The 26,488-nt window shown below is 33.8% G+C and overlaps 1 protein-coding gene across 26 annotated transcripts in view; it reads left to right on the top strand.

Moving 5' to 3' along the window:
* The window catches only part of MEF2C (myocyte enhancer factor 2C), a 280,803-nt gene that overhangs the window by 33,514 nt on the left and 220,801 nt on the right, over positions 1-26,488 (top strand). For 21 of the 26 annotated variants that reach the window (XM_038125304.1, XM_038125283.1, XM_038125294.1 and 18 more), the window contains one exon: positions 24,531-24,728. In XM_038125304.1, the coding sequence (XP_037981232.1) occupies positions 24,712-24,728 (17 nt within the window). In that variant the 5' untranslated portion in view covers positions 24,531-24,711. Of the gene's footprint in view, positions 1-868; positions 1,082-15,687; positions 15,757-24,530; positions 24,729-26,488 lie in introns of all 26 variants that reach the window. The other 5 variants (XM_038125279.1, XM_038125291.1, XM_038125287.1 and 2 more) reach the window with 2 other exon arrangements.

The following is a 26,488-nucleotide window of genomic DNA, read 5'->3' as shown; positions in this document are numbered from 1 at the left end:
ATTCTAAAACCCCAGACCAGAAAGTTTCTTCCTGTCTGCATGAAGCTATAGGTGTTATGAAAGTGTAATTTTGTAGCTTGTACATGCACAAAGCTGATCTAAATAGGTTTCAGGGACACAGTTATATGAATGTATTGTGTGGCTGTTTTAAGATAAAGGACCAAATTTTAGTAGAAGACCTGAATTCTTTTCCATCTGTTTCTGTAGACCTGCTGCATAACTCCAAAAATTCCATTTGAAAATTTCTACTTTTGCTGTAAAATTTCACCCGTGTCTATAGCTGATAAGTGAAAAGGGGGAAAGAAAATTTTATTATATACTTTATTTTATAATCAGTGTATTTTTTTCAGAAGCTTCAAAAGAAACAACACTTGTCATTTGAGAGCTGCAGCTGTTAGTCTGTTGCTATATAAGAGGAGATGGGCAGATATTGAATTATTCATGAAGGCTATTGCTGTAGTTGATGGAAGTTCATCAGCTAATTCCCCCACTCCATTATGAACTTTCTTTAAAATTCAGTAAGGCTACAGGAGTACAAGATGTTACTTTGAATAATCATGCTACCAGAAGTTTCATAAACTGTGTCACATAAGGTTTCTCTTTTAAGAAAGTTACTTACTGTTCATTGGGAGCTGATAGGTGCTTAATTTTTAATACTTTTAATACTAATTTTAATACTTTTAATAGCAGTAATTAATGAATAATGTGAACAAGCTTATATTATTTCAAAATATAAGTTTTACAAAAAACATTTTTAAAATGCATGGAATAATTTTTTACCTTCTTTCAACTTGATGAACCAAAGTCCCTGACATTTTAATTTATATGCATATTTAAATATTTTGTGATTTATGAACATGTTTTTCAGTTTACAGGCCAATTCAACACATGTAAATACAAGAAAATCTCAGTTTGTCCAAGCATGAGGAAATCAAATGTTGATTCCACTGCTTGCGTGAGGGAGTTGAAGCAGATGATCTCCAGAGGCCCTTTCCAACCTTAAGTATTCTGGGATTCTGGAAGAAGCCAACAATTTTGTGGTGCAGGCTGTCAGAGTAATGATAAAATGTTGACATTTAAGGTTAGTTCGGCAGAAACCAAAATCATGTCATGAAGTGAGCGCTCACAAGTATTGCAGGAATGTTAAATAGCAAAAATTTTTGTCCCAGTTTGAGCGATAAGGAGCTGAGTGACTCTCACACAAAGAATTCCACAAATGTAGCTCTTCTTTTCACATAGGCCAGGTGAAAGGGGGCATGTTGTCAGCTATCCCTGCTTTGGCCACAGCAAAAGCACAAATCTTATCAGCATATATTTGTTTTCTTTAGGCGATTTCTCTCTCTTTTTAGACATCACTACAGTCTGATTTGCAGATTTGAGAGCAGTAAGAAATTGTAGTAAAAATTTATTCTCCAGTTCATCCCCCTCTTCTTTGTGGAGATTTCTGTAGTGAATGAGATTGAAAAATGTCTGTTCAGTGGTGTGCTTGATGCAGACAGTGCCCTTATTTATCCTGTGATGATGTAATAGCAGCAGCAGCACATACCTTTTGATGGAGAGGATTATTGTAATTCCCTCCTAGAAAGGCTTCCAGCAGCTCAGCTCTGTCACTTGGAGCCTCTTCAGAATGCAGTTACACACTCCCATCCTGACTTGAGCAAGTAAAATCCTCTGCCTTGTACCTTCACTCCTTTACTTTATCTGCTGTGAGTAGCTGTTTGATTTTAAAGTTTGCTGCCTTAGTTTTGAAATCCTTAATGGTTCAGATCATGGCTATTTTCAAAAAGTCCTCCACAGATATCATATTGACAGATATAACCACCCCCACAGCATATTTTAGGAATCTCAGCATCACATCTTAGGTTCCCAAGTTATGTCCTTTGCCAAGATAGACCTTTAGGTAAGGAACTTCCTCAGGAAATCTGTCTTGAACCATATATACTTACCAGAAAACATTAAAATTAAATATATATTCATGGCTGCTTTTTAAAATCACTTTCTTATTGTTCAGTGTAATTTCTATTAGGACTGTATTTATTCCACTTCCTCTCAGTAGTACTTGGAGTTGTTCTGTCAAATTTTCTTTTTCCCCAAGGATACTACTGATGTAGTTACAGATAGTGACTTCTTAATGGCATGTCATGTTTCATGTCAAGAGCATGAACATTTTTGTGTTAACATAAACAGTATGTCAACATGATGGCTTACTAAATAATACACAGGCTGTTTTTACATTTAATGTAATCCTAAAAATTGTATTGGAATCTTTATTTCTCTTCTTTACAAGGAGTTATCCCTTTTCTTCTTTCTATTATGCATTGTAAGTCACTAGGCTTCAGCTGTACAATGCTGTAGATGGAAAGAAATTCTCTTGTCTGCTTGTCTTGCTGTGCATCTTGTTATTTCTGTTATTGTTCTTGTAATTGTGGTGAGATGTTTACAGCTATGTTAGTGTGGTGCTTAATTTTCCTGATTGATGATAAAGTTATAAGGTTTGAAGAAGCTTAGACTAGATGCCAAATGTTAATGGCTTCAGTGAGGTCAAATGGATTCTGCACTTGTGGGCATCCAAGTAGTACTTTGTACAAGACATAATCTATTTTCTTCTGTTCATGTCTGAAATTTCAGTCTAATAATTTATAACCAGAATTGAGTTATGAAATTTGTTGGGACACTTTTTACCAAGTTGCTCTAAATTCTATTCCATGCACTGATAATACCCCCTTTTACTGAATACAGAACTGTATTTAATGCACAAAACTTGAATTCATGGTTTTTCATCTCTCATGTACTCATTGATTTCAGATTCTCATTGGCATTCTTGACCTAGGGGGTACAGTAAAAACATCTGTGATTTTATTCATATTAACCATTATATATGTGATTAATCTTAGGTACAAGAAGAGTTCTGCAGCCCTCAACAAAATATTTAAGTGCTTCAAATTAGGCATATACATTCATGTTTGTAGGTTTGGGGCTACAAGTAATAGTACTGCAAAGACTTAAGTATTTGTTCAAGTTTACTATTTTTGGATGTTTGTACCAATGTCACAGTTACTTTCATCAAGTAAAATGCTGCCCCATTAAGATTCTGCTTAATGGTTTGGTGAGATGGTGTCTTCTTAAATGATTTTAAATCCTTTGAATTTTAAACTATCTCATGGATGCAAGTTACTTAAATAATCTGATTTAAATGAGCGCAATTCAGAATGTTTTCTAGACTGTGTTATTAGAAAATAAAAGCTCGTACAAAATGAGAAAAAGTAGTTGTTGGTGGGTGGTTTCTTCTTTTTATATCAAATTTTACAAATCAGTTAATTTCAGGAAAAAAAAAAAAAAACCTGAAGTGGAGGAAGTTGACACGCATACCTGAAATTGACTTCATTACATTTAGATCTTCCTAAATTTTACTTCTGTGCAAACTCCTTACTCTGTAAGAGTAGCAAATTGATGACTTTTTCAACTGTTTGTGGGGTTTTTTTGTCTTGTTATTTTTAGTAGTCTTCCAGTGGATTACACTCAATGTCAATACCAAGGAACCTTTTAGCCCAAATAACTCTTAAAACAATCTAAAAGTATTACATATTATTAAGCTGGGAATTTACAAATCCTCATTACTGGGTAGTCTTCAGGGTAACTTACTCTTAATCATTAAGCCTTGAACCACAATCTCAGCAGAATGTAGTGTTTTTAATAGCACTGATTCCTGTGAGCAAATTTTATTGTGGCATCATGGAATACCATGCATTCTTTTGCTTATGATTTATTCTCCCTAGATACAAAATGGTAAAAGAGGTGTGTTAATGTATTTTTATTCAAAGTACTTAGCTCTTAGTACTTAGTATTTAGCTCTGTTACAGTTCAGATGTGTAAAACTACTGCATTCAATAATAGATAATGTGTTTCAATGCTGGTTGCAACTTTGCTCTAGAAGACTCACACTGAGTATCCTTAAAGAATGACAATATTTTATATTATTTTTCCCTCTTATTTTGATACTTCGGTAACTTTTCTGGGATTTACGCCCTACATGTGCATGAATTTATACAACTAAGAAATAAGTGTGTCAGAATGCAAAATTTATCACAGACTTGAGGGAAACTGTTACTCGATTACCTGTTTTTCAGCTTGCAGTTAGAAACTGGCCATTAGGCAGTAGAGAAAGGAGAAAAAGACAGCTTATCTTGCTTGCCTGGGACTTACCAGTCCATAGCTGATAACCCAGGCTGATCCTGACCTTGGCAGCATTGCACCAATAATCTTTATGAGAGAATGAATTGTAAGAATTTCTCTAATATATTAGACACAAAAAAAGCCATTCCTTTAACAAACAAGTACGTATTTTCTTTTTTTCTTCATTTCTTGAACAAATGTATTTGGACTATCATCTGCCCAAGGCTTTAAATTCTCCGTTTCTCGTTTGATCTCAGTCCTCATTGTAGTACGCTGGGAGTTGATGAAGTGCATAAGTGAAGGTTACTTCTGAAATCTTTTTCTGTCATTAATTTTGACATGTTCAGATTGTGTTGCTTAGTGATCTTAAGATGGAATATTGCATTAACAACATGGCATCAAGGACATATTTTTAGTTTATTTAGGATGAACTAAAATGATGAACTCTTCCCCTTTATCAAAGGAGATGCACTACTACAGCCAGACAAGGTAGGATAAAATAAGGGGTGCCATGAGCATTGACATGATTTCAGATACTAAGATTTACTCAGATACACCAGAAAAGTCAGATGATCGAATAGATCAAAGCTGTTCAATTTCTTAAAGTTTTATGTTTTATATTCTAATGGAAGCTTCATCTCTTCAAGATATTGCTTGTAATGTTCATTTAAACTCCAGTTTTACTTAAAATACATGGAAAATTATTACACATTACACATTATTACACATTTTTGAAGTATTTTCCCTTTATCTTTCATTTTATGTGGCTAATGTTTTTATCTTTTAAGGACCTCAAAAGGGAAATAAGATACACGTGTATGGAGGCAAAAAATTGGAACAGAGACTTCAAGCTGTAATATGATCAAGGTATCAACCTGCTTCATAATCTCAGATCAAATCACTGATAAGCAGTAACAGATTAAAAATAAACTCCAGTTATAGAATGTGTTTTCTGTAGGGCTAATCTTTAGAAATCTTAGACTTACTGAAGACAGCAAGAGCAAAATGTTATACTACAGTATTATCAGATTTTCAGAGAGACTACACAGTCACTTCTAAAATGCAAACTAAGAATTTTTTCATTATTTCCTAGCTGACAGAATAGAAAAAAAGATGTAGAACTAATTACTGATCATTATTCCATGAACAGGAAAGAATAAAAAGTCACTGCACACTCCAACAGGTGCACACCACTATTGAGATGAGCCATTATTTCTATGCAATGCACCTATTTACCCTTCACACATCTGGCTTTCATAATGTGCATGATATGTAATCCTACTGTATAGCTACAAGCCCCACAGCTTTAACACTGGGTCTACTTTCTGCAGTAAAATGTAAAAAGTCTAGCAGTAGTCAAAATCAATGTGACATTTTATGTTAATATTCATTGTGAATTTAACAAAGGATTCAAATGTATAATACTTATAAAAAATCAATCTCACAATAGATATTGACTAAAATACATGTAATTTCTTATGAACGATCTTAATGTACTGAGCATGTTGTACCATATTTTTCACAACTTACTTTTTTCAGTGAGACCAGGCTCAAAATATAGCCTGTTTCTATGTAATTTTAGGCTTTACTGTAATCCAAAATGATTTTGACCCTGTCAAGTAGAAAGTTTCACACGTTTCTTTTGAAAGATGGCCAAAATCTGGGGAGAAAAAGACATAAAAATAAAAGCAAATACATTACTACATTGTCATACAGATTTGACAGTAAACCAGAACCCAAAAAGTAATGATGAATTCTTTTATATGAGTGAATTCTGCCACCTGTACCTTGGAAAACGGAAGATTAATTTGATTCATTACAGGCTGTATTTCAGGCATAAGAAGTATCAACCATTAAAAACCTTCTCAAAATCAGTGTTGGCATTTGACAAAACTCTACAGAGACTCAGCCTTGAAAGACAATTTATGTTTATTCAGACAATGCTCAAGAATGAAGTACTGTCATTCCTTTAGGTTTAACCATTGTTTTCTTTCATGTCATTGTTATAGTAACCCATAAGTTGGTATTTCCAAAAATTCCATACTGTAATCCGTTTTATCATAATGTAGATATTAATTTCATTGGCAGGTAGAGGTGGATTCCAAATGTTCATGTCTTCATTAATCTTCATGAATTTGAAATAAGCATCTTTTTTCTCTATTACTTTTCTATAAAGGGAAAAGAGAAAGGCTTTGCTCACTTCAGATAAGTTGAAATTCCTATTAATATAAAAGCCCTCTAATTACATATGAAATAGGCCTCTACACAACTTACTTGAAACAAAATGTGAGCAAGGAGAACCATTAGTTCACCTAATTCTGAAAGCAGAGCCATGGTGAAGTGTTAGTACTTCAAACAGGACATAATATTATGAAATCTATATAAACCAAAAAAGCAAAGAGTTTCTTCTTCAGCTGCATTACAATTTGTATGGCAGAACAACGATCCAGGATGGAATTTGACCAGGATGTTAGGCATATGAAAATCATTGTAGAGTTAATTTGGTATCAGGTGGAGTCCTATGACTGGAGGCCCATTATTTAACCTGTTATTCTTCATACAGTTGGAGTTTATAGGAAGATACTGTCCCTGTCCTAAAGAATTTGCAATTCATAAATCTGACCCTGATTGACCCTGAGTAGTTTGTGAGAATCAACAAGATCACAGCACATGCTGGTTTGACTGTAGCAATTTGGGGAAGTGTCTTTTCCATTCATATAGTTTAAGAGTGTTTAACACTTCTTTGATTGAGGCTGACAAGTCTTACAAAGATGAACATCTAATCTCATCATTTTACATGGCAGCAGAGCATGACTCTGGCTTAGGGTTTAGGAAACAAGCAATTACTACTCTCCTGTATGCATATCTATCTTGATGCAGAATATGCTTTGTCTGTGGCAGGTGCAAAGCCTGGTTAATTTTGGAAGTATCCTTAGAGTCTGTTCCAGGTGGCATCAGACTCTGTTCTTGCTGCTCTTCTGCTTTTTTATCAGATAAGCCAGGCTGAGCAGAGTGAGCTGTGGTTTTAAAACTTTGTACTTTAAATCCATCTAAAACCAGCCTACCATGGACATGATACTATAACATTATGATCAGTGCATTTTTGACTGATGAAGAGAAATGGGTGGTGCAGTGGTTTAACACAATTTGAAAAAGAATTAACATTGTTGTTTCCATGCTTTTTTAGCAGACAAGGTATTCTACCGTAAGAATGACAACTACCAGTCTGTACACACCTGAATTTATACCATAAATTCTGCAATGTCTTGTCAGTGGTTATTTCTACAGAATCATGCAGCAGTAGGATTTCCAGAAACGACCTCATGTGATTTGCTACACTCTCTATGCAAGAGGTTTCAGCAGGAGCTACAGACTTACTAACACATGGTTCTTGTCTGAGGAAACTGCTCTGTGAACTGGAACAAATTATCTGGGAATCTAACATCAAAGGATAACAGACAACAAACAAAAAAAAATATGAAAGTAAAGATTTCAGTCTGAGAAAACTGCCCCAAAACAACACTAAACTTACAACCCAGCAAGAGGTTTGCTTCCATCTATTGGAGCCAAGGCAAAAAAGACAACTGAACCACAAGATCTTCTAACAAAGGAAATAAATCAGCTAGTTCTTTTCCCAGGGTGCTAGTGTTGAAAAGTAAATCCATGAGCTGGTATAGGAAAATGATGGATGATTAAATTTACATGACAGTATCCAAAGTATCCCAGTAACTTCATCCCAAAATTCTTGATAATTTAGGAATTTTAACAGCAAAAGCTGTAATTGTTAAAGTCCCTAATTTATTTTTGAACACATTCAAAGTATTTTAAAGTTGTTTCATGCAAAATTGCAGAATGGAACCATTTAATTTCTCAGTATTCATCTCTAAGTAACAGGAGTAGTACTTTTGTATTAACATGGTACATTGAGAGTAAGAGGATGATGATGATGAATATCTCTATTTGAATGTTTTGTGTTTAATTTTTGTGATGCTTCATTACTGTTTAACACTGCTGTAATCTGTGAGGATTTAGAGCCTTTCACATCATGGCAACTCATCACTCCTCTCCAGAGCCAACCAGTGGGCTTATTGGAGAGACTGAGAAGCACCAGCATATTTTTCTTTCATTTAAATGGGATAATGCCATAGAGATGTATGGGTTAAGGTCATTTAGAGTCTGCAGCTTTGATATTAAAGTGGTCTTGGGCATTTAATACAGAATTTCTTAACTTTTTTCCGAAGTCTCAGCTTGTAAAAATCCAACAGACTCCAACAGAATTATATATGCATAGAAGCAATCAGGAAGTTGGATATTATTTTCATGAACTCTGTTTGCAAACATTCTGATTTTGAAATAATTTTTAAAACTTCTTGAATTAGGTTATGGCATGCTGTTGACATTTCCATTTAGTAGAAGCTGTTACTGACTCAGATAGTTTTCACTTTTGCAGCACAACATGGATAGAGAGCAAGAAGAATGTACTTACAGTATTTCATCATGCATAATTTGTTATATCTGATGTATAAAAGAGAATGCTGGAGATTTCTTACCTGGAGATGTTGTGATAAATAAACCACAATTTGATACCTTTTCTTGGAAAATATGCTGATAATAGCAGTGCACTGATATTTACTGGTCATTTATGCCTGACCTAGTTGCGAAATTACCTTCGCAAAACCCACAAAAAGAGGAAATTTAAGTTTACAGCCTAGGATACCCCTCTGACACAATATTTCCATACAATTAAAAACTTTTTTAAATTATTCTGCTCTTAACATTAGCAGAATATTTTAAAGCAGATTTATAATCTGGAAGACATACTAACCTTGAGTTTCACCAAAAATGTGGTTTTATTCTAAAAAAAATAAGAAAAAATATACAGTTGTCATCTGATTCTTGTTTATTGTGTCATTTGTAAAATACTGTTTTGCACTTTGAATGTTAATACTCACCTCAAACTGCCTCTAGAGCCAAAACTGAATTTTCTGTTACAAACATAACAATTTAGTAGATATGGAATGCATTTTGTCCAGTCTTTTTTTTTTCTGTTAATTGCAAAATTAAAATTAATCTCTTTTACTTGAGCCTGCATAGATTACTGTCATTAATTGGGGACAGTAAAGTCATGAATTTTCATAGTAGAGAAGCCTTGGGATATTCAGCTGAGATCTTAATCAAAAATGTTACTGATTGCTTGGGAATCAATGAACACACCCCTGAGGGGAAAAAAAAAGCAGCATAACTCTAATATTATTCACAATGTTTTGTCAGAAGGGGCAGTGATTCATAATGATTATTTTTTATCATAATGTAACATAGTGAGGAATGAAAATATTATCCATTTGTGTTCTACGTAAATGGCTCAGAAATATAGGTGCTTTTGATCTTTTTGAAACAGTCTTGCTCACATGAGTAGCTTTTAACACTTAGGTTCTCTTTTTGACCTCTCAGCATATTTTTAGCGTATTCAAAACTCTTAGCCAATTCAGCAGTTGTGAATCCATAGCTTTGAAGTCACCAGACACTTCAGTAATAATATAACAAATTCTGGTTTAAGAGAATTAACTTTGTGCTGATGACATAAACTCCCGCCTGTAAGATTAATGGAAACAGCATTTCTGAATCCTGAAGGGCTTTAAAGGTGAGAAAAGGACCTCAAAAAACATGTAATTGCACTTCATTTTTACTATTGCCATTATGTTGTTCTTTGTTACCACCAACTAAAATTTGTCCACTTTTGACCATGTATAACTGAATAGGAGTTAAGCATTTTTAAAAATATATTCACTAACGTCCAGTCAGACTACTGGTTTAGTCAGTCCAGTCAGACTACTGGTTTAGTACTACAAGGTTTGAAAACCTTGGGTTTTTGAGATCTCTTTTAAGCAGAAAAGAGGAAGTACTTCCTTTTACAACACCATGTCAAGACAAACACTCTCATATATGCACACACATACAAAAAAGGTACTATTCAAATCACTTCAGAATTTACTGGTTGCCACATGGGACCCTAAATAATAACAGGAAGAAAAATGAATAATGCTTTGTGAAAAAACAGCAGCTTATTTATGCAGTGTTTCAAGAATTAAAATAGTGGTGTGCAAAATATGAGGAGAAAAGATAGTTGTTCAGATTAGGCATCACAGTCAGTGTTCTGTCTTAATAAAGCAACAGGCTAACATATATGCTAACATATATGCTTTCCATTCAAATATGTGTGTAAACTACTTTAAATCCTTCTGTTTATAAAAATTATGGTTGCAGGCAGCATTCAGATTTCATTTTCAGAAGTGTAAATATGAAATAACAGGACTGGCTGGGGTGCAGTTTAACTCAGGGCTATGCATTTGAGTAGCCAGGATCACAGTGCTGGCCCTGGGGCCAGCATATTATTAAAATGTATTTTTGGTAGCAATAAGGAGATGCTGTGTTTTCAAAGGATTGTGTTGACAGCAAAGTATATCAATGAAGGCCACCTCACTCACAGTGAAGGTCTGCATTTTAAAACAGCACTAAAACAAAATAGTCATTGTGTTTTGACAAGGGTCTTAAACATTTATAGCAGAACAGCCAGAACTGCAAAAAGTGCTGGATCTCTCAAAACTCTTAACCCCAAACCAGAGGACACACTGTTACTATGGACTTCTTTGCAGCTTTTTTAAATACAGTCATTTAACATTCAGAAACTCAGGCTAATACTTTTTGAAATGCAGACTTTATTTATGACAGCTGCATTGGATCATTAATCATATATTATCTTTATGAGAGTTTTTTCCTAACATATGTTAATTTGCTGTTTTCTGTGACAAATTATGAGCTCTTACTTTGATGAGGTTCAATTGCAATCATGTTGTAGTTGAGTATGTAGAGTTTCCAGCCCCCACTGGCTCCTTAAACCACTACAAACATCTGCACATCACTGCAGTGCTGAGTAATGGCAGGGTTTGGGTTGATCTGATCTCTTTACCGAGTTTTTCCCACAGGATATTTTCAGCTATTTGTACTAAATCTGTTACAGGGTTTGCTGGTTTAAGCAAAAGAGCTAAAATTAATATCTTTTATGGTATTATTAGAATACAATGAGAAATAATTAACAATATACTGATTTTTTTTAATATTTAGAGATTTCAAGGCCTTATTAGAAATTCTCTCTCAGCCTTATAGCATTTAAATTTACTGGTGTCATACAGCATTTCCAGAAGCAAAAATGCTGCCTGTTTTTTGGAGCCAATGTTTTTTAATTCTTAAATGTCATATTTGCAAGTCAAAAAAAAAAAAAAAAAAAAAAAGAAAAAAAAGAAAAATATTTTACTTGAGAAGTGGTTGGCCTTACTTTAACTTTTTTAATTTTTACCAAAAACCAAAAAAGTGTATTTCCCAGCTCAACAGGAGATGTGTCTAATGGTGTTTTACATAAACTTGTACATTTTCCTGTTAGTAAAAAAAATTTTGCACTAAAAGTTAGTGTCTTTCTAACTTTTTTATATTAAAGAAAATCATGCTTACATATGTTCAGTACATAAATTAAGGAAATTCAGAAAAAAAATACCACAATGGAAGCTGCTGCATTTTTTATTTGGTACCTAATCTTTTGATGCCACTTGGACACCTTATTTTATTTTATATGCTAATTCATTGGAAATACTGAGACAAAAAGTGTGTACTGTATTTAGTCAAAGCTGTACTTGGGGTGAATGTGCAGAAATATGCAATCTTATATATTTTAACAGTGAGAGAACAGCCTGGTCATAAAACTGTGTCAAACAGTATCAATTACATTGCAATTAATTTAGCAGAACACTACACAGCTCAGCTTTGACCTAAACCAAATGGCATTAGATAAATCTATCCCATTTGTTCTTCAGAGAAACTATGGAGGTTAAATTTCCAAGCAGGTGTTAGAGTTTTGAACAAGAACCAGATGTGTATGGAAGCTACTTCAGTCTCTTGAGAGTGCTCTTAATTCAGCTATTTCCCTGGAGTACCACACAATCAATGAGTTCCAAATCCTGGCACTACCTGCCTTTATGTAAAATCATGGGAATAGTTCTTCACAGATTATCACTGCACATGTCTGGAAAAATTAGAGATCAGAAATTAGAGATTAAAAAGGTTAACGTCAGAATTTACACAAACATCAGATTTCCTTGAATTTCTGCAGTGGAGAGGTGACAACCAAATGGAAATGCCTACAGAAGAGATGTATTACTGTAAGGAGAATTGTAAGCAGTGTAGAACTCAGACCATGGATATTTAATATGTTTCTCTAGTCACTGCTTGTTGTCAGCAGTATTTTACAAGTGAGCATATGTAGGTCATATGCAGCACAGTGACGATCATTAAAGATAGGTGAATTGAATTAGAGAGAGGTTTAAAAATGATGATTTCGATTGTGCTATCCCTACTTCAGAATGTTGGTGAAAGTAAAGTGATGCATTTTATCTTGAAATAATCTGAAAATGACATTCAGTTGTGCTTGCTAATATGAGCTTAGTTGGCTGTAAGAAAACAAAACAAGGTAAAGGGAGATATATATGTGAAAGACAGGGATTGGCACTTTATTGGATTTTTGAGGCCTGTGAGCCATGTGTCTTAATTGGGGCCAGTTGGGATCATTTTATAATTGCTGTCAGAAGATCAAATTTAATTCTCTTTATAAAAAGACCACAGTGGGATAGAATAAAACAAATTGCCATCTGAGATTTGAAATGAACTAAGCTTTAATTAGGCTGATTAGAATGCTGTAAGAGAGAGACAGAAATAGGAAACTGATGTATCTGCTGTGTACCATGGTGGACCTTTTATGAAACTACTGCCAAATATCTTCATTTTGAGAAGATATAGATTATCATAAAGGATGATAGAGCTACAGCAACATATATATGCACATATAATGTGTTAGATATGCAAGGTAACCATAACTTTCTGAAATTAGTGGTTTTAAATATAGATATCAATGTATTTATGATCATAATTTTGGCCTTCAACATTACTTCTATATATTTTTAAATATTCTAAATTTTTATTTGTTTATGTACTCATTGATTATGCCAGATGAGAAGTATAGCCCTTAGAATTTCTCTACTGCATAATAAATATTCATTGCCCTTTGTTCTCAGAACATTTGCATGAGCAAATCCACATGTTCTTTATCTCCAGATTTCCAACAGAGAAACTGACTAAAAAATGAAAGTAACATGAAATATTTTTGACAGGAAAGAGAGCAGATCTTGCACATGTTTACATCCCAGCACTGAATCCAATTCTTTGAATTACGCTGCCTGCTACTTTCACCACAGCTGCCTGTTTCTAAGGATGTATTTTATCAGAAACCATCTTACATATCTATAGAGCTCAAAAAGTACCATTTCTGAGAAAACAAAATGTACATTCATGACCACAATAAGATTTAGCTAATGTATCTTTGTATTAATTATGTTTTTGCTTTTCCAGCATGCTTTTAGGATGATTGTAAGATGAGTAATGCTGCCAGTGGTCCTATTAGACAAACAAAATACTCACTGAAGGTAGAATGGAGACTATCAAGCAAATTACGCTGTATTTTCCTTCTGCAAATTAAGAATATTTTATATCTGTTTTCTAATATTTGTCAAGGATGTTGACTTTTTGCATTGGCTATTGCCAAATGCAGTGCATTGTATAAAAACAAGAAATAAATAAATCCAGCTGCATGTGCTAGTGGAGTGGTTATAGCTGAGGTTCTGTAAGCAGGGTGTGATGCTCACTTGTGGCTTTTGTAGTTACAGAGAGTAGCAGATGTACTCTGTGGTAAATACCATCTCTCTTGTTAGAAATCTTTTCTTTTACAAGTGTTGAGGTGAGAGCTGTTACACTCCAATCTGTGAAAAATTAGAAGATCAAATTCTCATGTGTAAAGTATGAATTAGCTACCTAGCACAGTTTTCAAACACTAAATATAAACTATTATATGGTTGAGCAGCAAACTTTATTAGATGAGGCTATTATGTCTTTGTAAGTAATGCAGATACAAAGTTGCAGTTCTTTTATCTCTTTAATATCACAGCATAACTCCTCAATGTGTTGCATATTCTAGGTTTCTCTCTTTCTCTATTTTCATGTGAGTATTGTGAACAGAAATATATCTAATATTTGTCTGGTTTTAACCACTAAGGACAAAATAAAATGTGTAGAATATATTCCACTAAGCTAGAATAGAAAATTTCTTCCTCAATAGTTTTTTTAAGCCAGTTATTTCAGACTTCTTTTTTTTCTCCCATGAGGCATTTTTTTCCCTTTTTTACACAGCAAATTCCACGCTATCTTTCCTTTCTTATAAGCAGCTTCATCTGTTCATGCATTTCCTAGTTCCAGACCAGTGGGAATCCAGTTTGTATCTTCTAGCATACAGAGATCCTTCTTGTCAAGATGCAGCCAGGAGGTAGAAAGCAAATAGCTTCAGCTAATGATGTATGGTGGGCTAATGCTAACAGATATGGCCATATACAGGCCACACATTATTTCGCTGTAGTCAGAACCTTCCATTTCTCCAACAGATGCTTTATCCTGGACAGGCAGAACTGCAGACATGAAGCACAAGGCAATAAATGTGCAAGGTTAATTTCCTATCAAGTGGCTTGTTAATTCATTGTAATTGCAAGTGCTTCAATACCATACTGCCACTGTACTTGTCTTCCCTTCTTTCAGAGCAAATCCATTCTGAATTAATGTGTTTCTATGTAATTTGTATTTTTTATGTTTAACCACAGCAACCTGTCCTAATCTATGAGCATTGCCATTAGAAAAGACACATATTTCAGGTATTCATATTTCAGAGATAGTTCCTTACTCGTCTGCAGTGAAATGTAGGTGTGAGGTTTGTTTGGTTTTTTATTATTAGCCTTATTATGTACCTGACATACATTTCATCTCCTTTTGTCCTTGGGGAAAAAAATATCTGAGTGGGATTGGAAGACTTTTGAATTGTCATGGTCATTGAGAAGATTGATACATTTCCCTTGCTTTTTTCCCCCACTTCTTCTTCCTTCTCCTCATTTTAAGCCTGCAGCTGTCTCTGGGCAAGCAGTTGCATTCAGGGAGTGTCATAGTTTTTATACTCATATCTATCATATTACTGTTCATACAAAAAGAAGGAATTGTTATCAACTTAGCAGCTCTCCACAAGGTTGTGCAGTCTACATTTTCAGAAGAACTATATTTAATTCTTGACATTCGTCCAAAGGTCAGGTATTAAAGCAAAAAAAAGTGTTTCTAGAACTGAGTATACACAAAAGAAAAGCAGAACATCTCTGTGTCGAATCATTCCTCTTTAAGAAAGAAATAACAGAATAAAGGGTATACTGATCTGAAGTTGCATCAAAAATCTAATAAAGGTAATTAAACATGAGTTATGCATTTAGGCTTATGCTATAAGAAAACCAACTTTTTGTTTCTGTGGTAGTATAGTTTTAGTTGAAATGGTCTAACACCACAGACAAATTTTTCTAGACAGAAATAATATATCTCATTTTCCAGCTTCTATAGGTGGAAATAAAGGATCATTTTGGGGTACACTGAGGAGCCAAAGAATCATACAACACAAAGGTAATTGATTTTTTACAGAATTGTTCGTCTACATTAGGTACTAAATCTGCTTGCAACATCTGACTTCTTTTTTCAGTAGTAGTTGTGGATCTGTTATGTTGGTATGAGCTAAAAGGAGCAGAAACAGAAACCAGTAATATAGAAATCAGTAATATTCTCTAAATTTAAAGTCATGTCTGTCTGAGACTCCTTCCATCTCTGGAGAGTCAGCGATGAACTTGGGTGGCTGGTTGCATCATACAAGATCTAATAGCGAAAAATAAATAAAAAATATCTAAGGTATTATAATCAAGATTTTCAAGTCTGAGTAGGTGTTATCATACAGCAAAATAATATCAAATAGCTTGAGAGTCTAGCATACAGAGATTCCATGGGACTCCAAAGGTTTGTACAGATTTTGTGGAATTTCAGTGGCTCAGGACATGTGAAAACCTTTTACATTTAATTACTTCATTTCTCTGGTAGGAAGCTGAACCATGTTAAGGGATATGCTTAAGAGTCATTGCTCATTTTTGGCTTGAGTAGCTAACCAATTTCAAGGTATTATAAAGACTGTTGCCATTAGGGCAGGGAAACTGATAAGTGACTCAAATATTTCCTTAATACTATTATGCCACCCAACATATTTATACAATTTTCCCATCAAGATATTTCCCATCACAAACCTGAAACAGTTTTACTTTCATTCAAGCTTTACCTAGGTAATTTTTGTCATTTACTTTAATTATGTTGGAAAGTATTCTTTTCATTACCTCCTTAGCAATGTTTCCATAGAGTCTGTTCTCTGGTAAAAGTTTTTCTTATAATTAGGAACTTATTCATATCTCAGGGCTTTTTCTCTTAGTTTCTACATTCATGTTCCCAGTTTTATATTATTTTCATCCACAGTTTTTTCCCCTATTCTACCTCTTTAGACAATCCCTCCTAATTTTCAGCTTAGTCTTTGGACCAACTGCAGTGCTCAGTCATTCATTTGCTTGGTAATTTAAAGACACTTCGGGTTCTTATTATGGTTTGTTCCATTCATGTATACCACAAAAAATACTGTTTCTAAAAGTTTTCTCTTTTCTCTAAAAACTTCCTGAAATGATTCATTTGCAAATGTGTAAGACATTCCTTTTCAAAATATGATTATGAGGTATCTGCAATCCAAGCCTTTGTTCTTCCTCACAGAGATGAAATGGTAGTGCAACACAAACCTGAAATATCAGAACTCTGTTATGTTGTTAACTATAGATATTCACGGTTATAGTGAGAAAAAGGAGGATTCCTTTTGAGGATTTCAGAGGATTCTTTTAGTGAGAAGAGCATTCTGGGTCAGGGTGTATAAAATTTCTCTGGAGCTTGTTGGATGAAGACAAAGGAGACCAGGCCTGTGTAGGTCTTGACAATTCCATCCACTTAATCCAAAATTTAATTGTCTTCTCCATCCATTCCACCTATTGCTTCTAGACTCATTGACCATAGTTTAGACAGACACTGTCTAAGTGCATGTACCAAGCTTCCCAGCATTCAGCAAATTATAAGCAGAAAGCAATCAAAAATCTGTTAGGAAATATTCCTTTTTAGAATTAATGCATAGTTTCTTCAATAGAGGAAAACTCAAATCGCCTGTCACTGATATTGGCATCACTAAGCACCTGTACCCAAGACAAGCACCTGTACCCAAGAGGAAAACTCAAATCGCCTGTCACTGATATTGGCATCACTAAGCACCTGTACCCAAGACTATGACTTGATATTGTATTGTATAGTTTTTTTTCCAATAATACCTGGAATAATCCCTGATTCTTAAAAGCTATTTTGGGGATTTAAGTTCCACAGATTTCCTCACATGCAAACATTAACATCAAATCTGTACATCTAGATCTAACCACAGAGACTGCCTTCAGGTGATGATGTAATAACACTAGAGATCTTACATTTTCCTGTAATAAGCCAACACTCTCCAAAGTGTTTTGTGTTTAATACTGCTCCCAAACTGTAGCATTAGTATTTTATCTTTTGGGTAATATGTCTTTCAATACAAGCAGACCCAAAATCAGAGTAGCTCCAATACCTTTTGAACTCAGAAGGTGCTAAATCTTACCCTGTTGACTACTGAAGTGCTTCTTCTTTAGCTCAGTAAATGACAGACTAAATTTGTTGAACACCTTTCATTACATTCTTTGTGCATCTAGTAACTGTAATGCAATCTAATCAATTTATTAGCTGAAAACTGTCAAGACTCCTTGGTGAATTTGCAGTGGTCCAATTTCCCTGCTCCATTTTCAGTCAGGTTGCCATTCCTAGCCACAGTCTCCATTTCAGACCAATTAGGTGATTCAGTTTTCAGTCCTGTATTTTTTTTCCCGTTTTATTGTTAGTGTGTTCAGTTGAATAAACTGTTATGCTTGAGCCAGTCTGAAACACCTTATGGATCTTATTCCATATATGTTGATCAGACTGCCATTATGTCTGTCTAGCTGCTAAGGGTACATCATGAACTTAATCATAAACATATAAACCTTTCCTTCAAACTATTTACTTTAAATCTTTTGGCTACAAAAAAAAAAAAATTTGCTTTAATTTTTTTCTTTTCTTCCATGGCTACGCAGGGAAATACCACCCAATAATTATTTTCATTTTAAAATTGACTCTTCACAGGAATATATTTTATACTAACATTTCACTTAATTTTCCTTAAAATCTAATTAGAGTCTGCTTTATTTGCTTTACAAATCCAATACTACTCTTCATTTTAGCCATCTTTAGAAATGTTGTAAATTAGCCAGGTCTTCTTTTCATCCTCAAGCATAGCAGGCACATATCTAGTGGAGTATAGGCAATCGGTTTTCATCTGGTGGTTGCTTCTTGTGGTCCACTGCTGCAAAGAATGACTCATCCTCTGCAGAAAATTCCATGATCACATGGACGTATTTTGATCTTTTGCCATGGTTCTTTACCAGCATGACCAGGTTTGGTATAGCATGCATACAATATTCATAAAACCCTCCACCACTGCACTGGATGGATGTCTGTCAGCACATATTGTGAAAGATAAGCTGAAGTCACTCTTTTCCTTTCATACAGGCATGGATTGGCTTAAATAGAGAGGCGGCTACAGACAAAATATTCTGTGTCTGGATACCTCAGTCTCTTGAAAAGCAGGCTGTGTGGCACAGTGAAATACAGTAATTGTTAGGAAGTATCATGTTCTCTGCTATTTGGGCAATTATGTTTAGTTTGCTCAAAAAAACTTTTCAGGGGAACTTTGCAAAACAAGAAATTCTTCCACCCATGATGGACAAGTTCTGTCTCTGTGGGATAACTTGAAACTATATTTGAGTGATAAGCTACATAGACCACAGTTGTCTGAAGCATTCTTACAATGTGTCTTCAGAAGTATTTAATTCCAAATTTAAAAAAATAAATCACATTGCAAAATATTCTCATGGCTGTTCCAAGGCATAGAAAATAACAATATTGATTAAGCCAGTAACTCAGCTGCAAGAAAGGAAATTTCTGCAATTCATTGCTATATTGTCATTATCCTAGGAGTATGTTGAAATGTAAACAAGCCAATAACGTACAGCTCTGGAAGTTCAGATTTCAAATATACACATTCTACTATCCTTTATAAATAAACAAACAAATAAATCGACTATCAGTAGAAGTAATCTTATGAGTCCAGCAGAGCTTTCAAAATCATAGAAAAATTAATGAAATATTAATTCAAATCAAATAATTTAAGTTTTTTCTTAAAATTCTAAATAGCAATTTACATATTGGAAATTATTTTGTAGTTTGCAACTTTATGAACATTTTACTCCTGCCTTGGTTCAAAACTTCATTGCCCTGGAAGTATTCTCCATTATAAATTAAGCTTATGCCATAAGTCACAAGTCAGGTTAGATAACTGGTAATATAATAAGCCTTGATACTTACAGATTACAAATATTTTCTTTATTTTGAGAGTTTTTTGGTTTGATGCACTGTCTCTCTAGTAGTCTCCAGTACTTCATCTGTTATAATTTTTCTGTTATGGCTTAAATGTTTGTTTTGTATTTCCTGTAGCCAAATGCATGATCTCCTGAGAGTTAAATTTAGTTGATTAAAATTAACTCACTTTCAACCTTTTCATCTGGCAGCCTACCCATAAGATCAAAATACCCAAGTGTAGGTTATGTTTAATTTCTAGATCAGAATGTTGTGGACAGATGTTTGAAAGCTTAAGATGTCTCCGATTCATTTTTACATGGCTTTCTGCCTGGAGAAGCATACTGCTTGCTGCTTTACTGGTATATTGCCATGGTGATGACATATATAATTTTATCACAACCTTCTGTTAACGGCCCAAACCCTGTCCTTTGTTATGACCATGCAAACAAACCACCATGTAAATGCAAAGAACCACTTCTATCTTTAATGTCAGCTGATTTCAGTCAGATAACATGATAGATAATTATTTTCACCATTCTCTGCATTTCATTAAACTATACCCAACTCAAGGTGACAGTGAGTAATGTCTTCAATTGATGCAGTATGCCCAGCTGTTTCTTCACTCTGTAGCTGTCTTTGTAGGTGTGTGGAACACAGTCTGGATTTTACAGAAACCATTTGAGTCACCATTTTATCTTAATATCCATCCTTCATTGTCAATGTTCATGGTTACATTTTTGCAGCTAATTTTTCACCAGAAAAGTAGATGATGTGTTCCTACTCAATACATTCACATTTTTAGACACAGATTCGAAACTTTTTTTGAGAAAACAGGTTTGCATAAAAAGATTTCATGGGCCTTTTAAGTTACTTTTCTATGTCAAGATAAGAATGGTAGGAGAAAGGGAACAGCGCTTTTTTCTTCACTTTCTTGTATCACCTTAATAAAGAAAAAATTGTTTTGTTCTTCAGTTTTAACCTAATTAATCAACTCAGAATGTAAGCTGCTCAGTGGAACAAGGATATCTTTATGAAAAGTTTGTTACTTTTGTAAAGCAACCATGAAAATGTTATAAACTCTAGCACATTTTAACTTGGTTTTTCTCTGGCTACCTTCTTTCTTTTGTTTATAAATAAAATATTTTTACTGTCTTTTTTTGATACTCCTTATTTCTCCTGGTGTAACTGTTCAAAGGATTCTCTGTCTGGGGTGTTGCAGCAGAGCAAATTCAGACTATTCTGCTCACAGAAGGAAGTGACAGTTTTGGTTCCCATTTTGCACTTCTGGAACAGTTTAGGGAAGGAAGCACCTTTACACCTTTTATTGTTCGTGGTTGCTGACGTATTATCCTTCCCTGACTGCTCTGTGCATGCTTCCTGCTATTCTGTCAAGATTCTTCTGTGTTGCAGAGAAGGGATAGTGGGTGTGTATGTGTGTATATGTGTGTGCGTATGTCTGTGTGTCAGTGTTTGAAAGAGAGACAGAACTGGTCAAGTGATTTGCTGCATTTTTCTTTTAGCTCTTTTCCCTTCTCAAGGCTCAGATCAATCTTCTGTCAGCTACCACTGCCTTTTGCCAAATCATATAATAAACAGAAGACCGCCAAAAATAAAGTTCCTCTTTTTTAAAGCAGTCTGGTTTGTCTTGGTTTTGATTTTTTTTCAACTATTGAAAAGAAATGCAGAAAATGATAACAAAAGAGCATTTAACTTCATGTTTCTTTAAATGTAATTTGTTTGCATATGATTATATTATTAAGATGGAAGTTTTATGTGGTGCTACTTCAACAAAGCTCCATTTTAATTTCATTTGGATAATTGAGGCCTGCAGTACTATTTGATTTTTGTAGTACATTCAACTTTTCTAGTCAATGTGCTTTATTAGTGTTAGTAAAATAACAATTGACCAGTTAACAGGAACTTCAAATACTTACTTACTGCAATCCTTGGTTCTGCAAGAATTTTCAAAAGGTATTGAGAGCACTGGTGAAGTCCTAAGCAGCCATGGGGATTTGTTGGTCTTCAGAGTTCTTTACATTCTGTTTGACTTGGAAATTACCAGGCTTTGCAGGTTTTAGCCCTTGCATGAATTGACTTGATTTACTTATCTGAACTTCAATAATTGGGAATCAGTCCTATGATCTTTTTTTTTGTATTTACTAATGAAAGATATAAAACTATGAGCTAACACATAGTAAGAATAGCACTTGAAGGACTGTGTGTTGATAGGTGGGGGGGTTTCTAAAACAAAATGAATTTGATAGAAAAATTGAAAACCTTTTATTTGAAATTGGACTAGTAAGCAAAAGGCAAACTAGGACATACAGGAGAAAATATTTGGGTTTTTTTTTAATTCATGCAAAAAAACCTAACTCACTGCCCATTGAAGCAAATTTATGTTTCTTTGCAAATCACATGTTTCATACAGATGACCTAATTATATTCTGCTTATCAAGTCTTGCATGAATTACTTTAAGATACCTTTGTGTAGATCACAGGAATTTTAAGGTTCTGAGTTTAAACTGTCTGTAAAAGCTGTTGTTGTTTGAAGACTGGTCTTAAATGTAGAACTGATAAGTGTGTGGGAGGGACTCAACATACTGCTCCTCTGCTGTGATTTTTATCCTTCCTGACAGAGTTTTCTCAGTATTAAGTGATTTTTTTCTGAACTCACTAAGCATTTTGATCTGCAGAGCAGCTCATCATCACTAACCAGCCAAAAGTGCTCTAATCTGCCCACTCTGACCTTCCACACTGCAGTGAATTGCTTTGGCAGACAGCGCTGTAAACCAATAGCATCACTGGCCTCAGCTGAATGAAAGAAAAGGAAGTTGTTGCATAAGCAGATGCTGTGGATTAGAGTATGGGTTAGCTTCTGCAGAGAAAGACAGTTAGACTCTTTGAGTTCCGCATGTGCTTGGGAAACACATGTGCTAATTCATGCTTTGTGTTGGAGGTAAGACTATAGGAAAAACAGGAAAGAAACCCAAAATAAGAAAATGTAAAACTGTTTCTAAAAATAGTGTGGGTTTGTTTATCAACGCTGAAAATCAGATAAGACTGTCTCCTAACTTTGTTTGGAAAAAAAAGCTTTTAAAAATACATTTACAAAATAAATTTATTTCAATTTTTGGCCTTCTTTTTTGTTGTTGTTGTTGTTGCAAATATGATCAACAACCTTTGTATCTATTTAAGCAGTGAGTAGCTATTGTTTTCAAATATAAAATGCAGCTAAGAATTTTTGCAGTCTATATTTTGTTATAGTTACAATATGAATTGTTCCACATTCTGTATTCTGCATTATGGTAATAATATACAAATATGCCCAGAAAATAATATAAAAAAGAGATTCATATACATAAATATAATAAGTACTGTACTTGAAGATTTGTTTTGACCAACAGATTAATTACACCATAATGGCTAGCTAGAAAACTCAGACTGACTGCTTATTTATTAATTTTTTTCCCCTTAGAGTGGTGAAACACTTGAATAGCCTAAATTTTAATGTATGCTAAGAAAATCAAAAGAGAATTGAAGATAAGAAGGAGTGAGATCTAACTTTTCTACCTCAGTAGCTTTGAATCAGAGCCAAATAATGAATTAAATGACCAGGATATCAGCTTAGTGTTATGCAATATATTGTGAGAATTTATCAGGTTGGCTGAGATACTATGAGTTTAGAATAAATGAGGAAATACCAGCCTCTGTTTTAAAATTACAATTTTTTTACTTCCAAGGCAATATTTTTACTGCACTTCAAAAGAATGTTTAGATTCATATTGTTCAGATTTCTTTTTCCTATTCTGTGTTTATAAAACCTTTGTGCTGTTCACTTAAAACATATAAAAATATACTAATATAGTAAACTGAGATTATAAAGCAGAAAAACTTGTCTTTTACCTTATACTAGGCAAAATAATTTTTGTATTTTTTACTATTTCCATGGTCTCTTTTATTATTAAAATAAACATCCACCTTTTATTGTTAAAATACTTTGGATTTTATATAAATTAATTACGTGGTTTATAACATATTTTGAAATATGTTTCCTGCATTGTGTATTTTTATATACTGTGCATTTCTCTCCTTAAGTCTATGACAGAGCCAGTACTGTAAAGCTCATGCATTACTAAAACAGTGAAAATATTTTTCAAAACATTCTTAAAATTGTCATCTGCCTCTACTGTTCTGTTTTTATAAGAAAACACGTTTGCAGATTAGAAATCCTTTGCAGAACATTTTAGAATTTATACTAAAATGAAATGACAGGAAAGGGCACTAGTGTTTTTTAAGTATCTTCAGTAATACTTTCACTAATTGATATTCTTAAAGAATAAAATTAAGAACTTTGGATTTAAAGTAGGTGGCAACTCTTATATATCAAGTAACAAATAAATGTCCATTGTATTTGCATAATGAGGGAAATTATCACCTCTGCTGTCAAAGCACAAAATTGTTTTCCCTTCAGAAACAAATCAGCTGGCCTGCTTAGCATACATAGATACAAAACCATTTATTAACTCTCTGATTTGGGTAGTTTTTCATATTACAGCTGTGAGTGATATTTAAAATTAGAGATATTAATTCCATTAAAATTTTCACAACTTTTACTTCAGTCTTTTTCTTTATTTCTTGATATATCTGTTTTTGGTGTTTTCCTGTCATAGAAATAAGCCTTTGAATAATTTTTTGTTTTCCTCCATGCATTACTTGTTTTATAGGTGCAGAAAATTTTGGTTTGAATTTACTTGTACACTAAATTATAATGAGGATGCCTGATCAGCTGCATGTAATAACTTTCTTCTGGTTATCAATTTCATGATAACATTTTATTTCCTTTCTGTGTTTAGCAGGAACAGATGCAGGGGACTGTGAACTGAGTGGTGCAAGTGCTGAAGAAGGAGGTTTGTTTTGAGGAAACAGGAAAGAGGAATAAAAGAGAAGGGAAAAATACGTAATTTTAAGGAAGAAGGAGAGGAAAAAAAACGGGGACTATGGGGAGAAAAAAGATTCAGATTACAAGGATTATGGATGAACGTAACAGACAGGTGAGTTGCAAAAATACCTGACTTAAGCATCATATTATATTGATAAGGTAACTTATTATTAAAGGTGATTAAAAAGTTGATAAGTCTGTGTACCTATGCATATACCAACATATGCATATACACAATGTGTGTTAGACTATCAAAGAAAAAATACTTTTGTAAACAACCTGAAACTTCACACACAGGTGTTTTCAAGTTCAGCACAGGCACAGTTAGGAAGTTATTACTTGAAGACTTTATTCTATAAAGACTACTCTGTGTGCTCTACTCTACTTGCTTTGAGTTCAGTCTGGAATATACATGGTTAAGCACACCTGTGACATGCTACAGGACACAGGCTTTTAGTACTATATTTTTTGAACTGTTATAATAAGAGTTATTATAATATAAGCACTTTCATTTAAATTCAGACATCCCAACTATTGGTTGCAAGTGTCTTTATTTTTACCTCCTTCATATAAAAAAGACACTATTTCATAAAAAAGTTTCCTCTTTTCATGTCTGAATTTTAAGAAGAATTTGAGTAGCCTAACACATTCTAAAACCCAGATAAAATAATACTAGCATGTTGTAGTCATAAAACCAAGTGACCTTTTAGCTAAGGCTAAATAGGTCCAATAGGACAGATTAGCTAATTTTGAACTCTGCTTTAAATAAAATGGCTAGGGAGCTGTCGCATATTATCAACACTATCTCTGCTAATTAAAATATGATCATAAACTAGGAAATCTTCTTCCCTGTGTTCACAAAAATAAAATTCAGTAACTGATATCTTCAAATAATATTGGTGAAAATTGCTGCTGTTTACATTTTATGTAAATGAATGGATGCGGATATTTTGTTGAAACTGGAGGTCCACAATTGTGAGAATGTCTCCATAGAATTATTTAATACTGTGGTTACTGTGTTCTTCTTACCCCAGCTGCAATTTAGGAATAATCTTCTGTAGATGGTTTTTAAGAACTTGATCCTGAGTTACCATTAATATAGAGGAACTACTAATTTGATCTATAAATTTCTTCATATATTCAGGGACTTTTTTAAGAAGCTATTAGTTGTGGAGGATTTTACAAAGCCATAAAAAACTCCGCCTAGGCATAACAACAAATTATAGTCCATAAACATGCTTTCCAGGAATTTTTAAATATTGTAGTGTTAGTAGTAACTTTTGATCTCTATGGCAGAAAATCATATGTAACAGCAAAATGTTCCTTATGATGGATGCATCAAGCGCTTTCCTTAAAAGTTGCCTGTTCTGGTGAGACAAGCTAAAAAGCAATAATTCTAACAATACATAAATGTCATCATATTTATTTTAATTGTCTTATAGCATGTAGTTGAAATTGGATGTGAAATATTGAATTGAATTTGTTATAAATATTAAGTCAGTAGTTGTTTGAAACTTGCCCATGCTATAATGGCTTCTTTTTTAAGGGAACCTGAATTATTTTGTAATTGATACCACAAATTTTGCCATTCGCAACATTAGTTCATACAACAGTTTCAATCTCAACTTGCTTGCTCAAATACAGTATTTAGAGAGATTTTAGCTGAACTTTTGTAAAAAAAACTTTTAAATGGTTAAATATACTTTTAGAAAAAGGAGACAGCTAGTCTTCAAATTATTCACAGTAGAGTTTCAAGAATTCCAGAACAAGCTTTCAGAACTAATAATTATGAACACAACTATAACACTAGAATACCATCAACTGTAGTGTTAGTGCAGGAAGTGTTTGTCTCACTAGCATTTCTTAGACTCA

This window comes from Motacilla alba, chromosome Z, assembly GCF_015832195.1.
Source record: "Motacilla alba alba isolate MOTALB_02 chromosome Z, Motacilla_alba_V1.0_pri, whole genome shotgun sequence".
Lineage (NCBI taxonomy): Eukaryota > Metazoa > Chordata > Aves > Passeriformes > Motacillidae > Motacilla > Motacilla alba.
The sequence above is the reverse complement of the archived record's forward strand: the minus strand, read 5'-3'. Positions and strand labels throughout refer to the sequence as shown.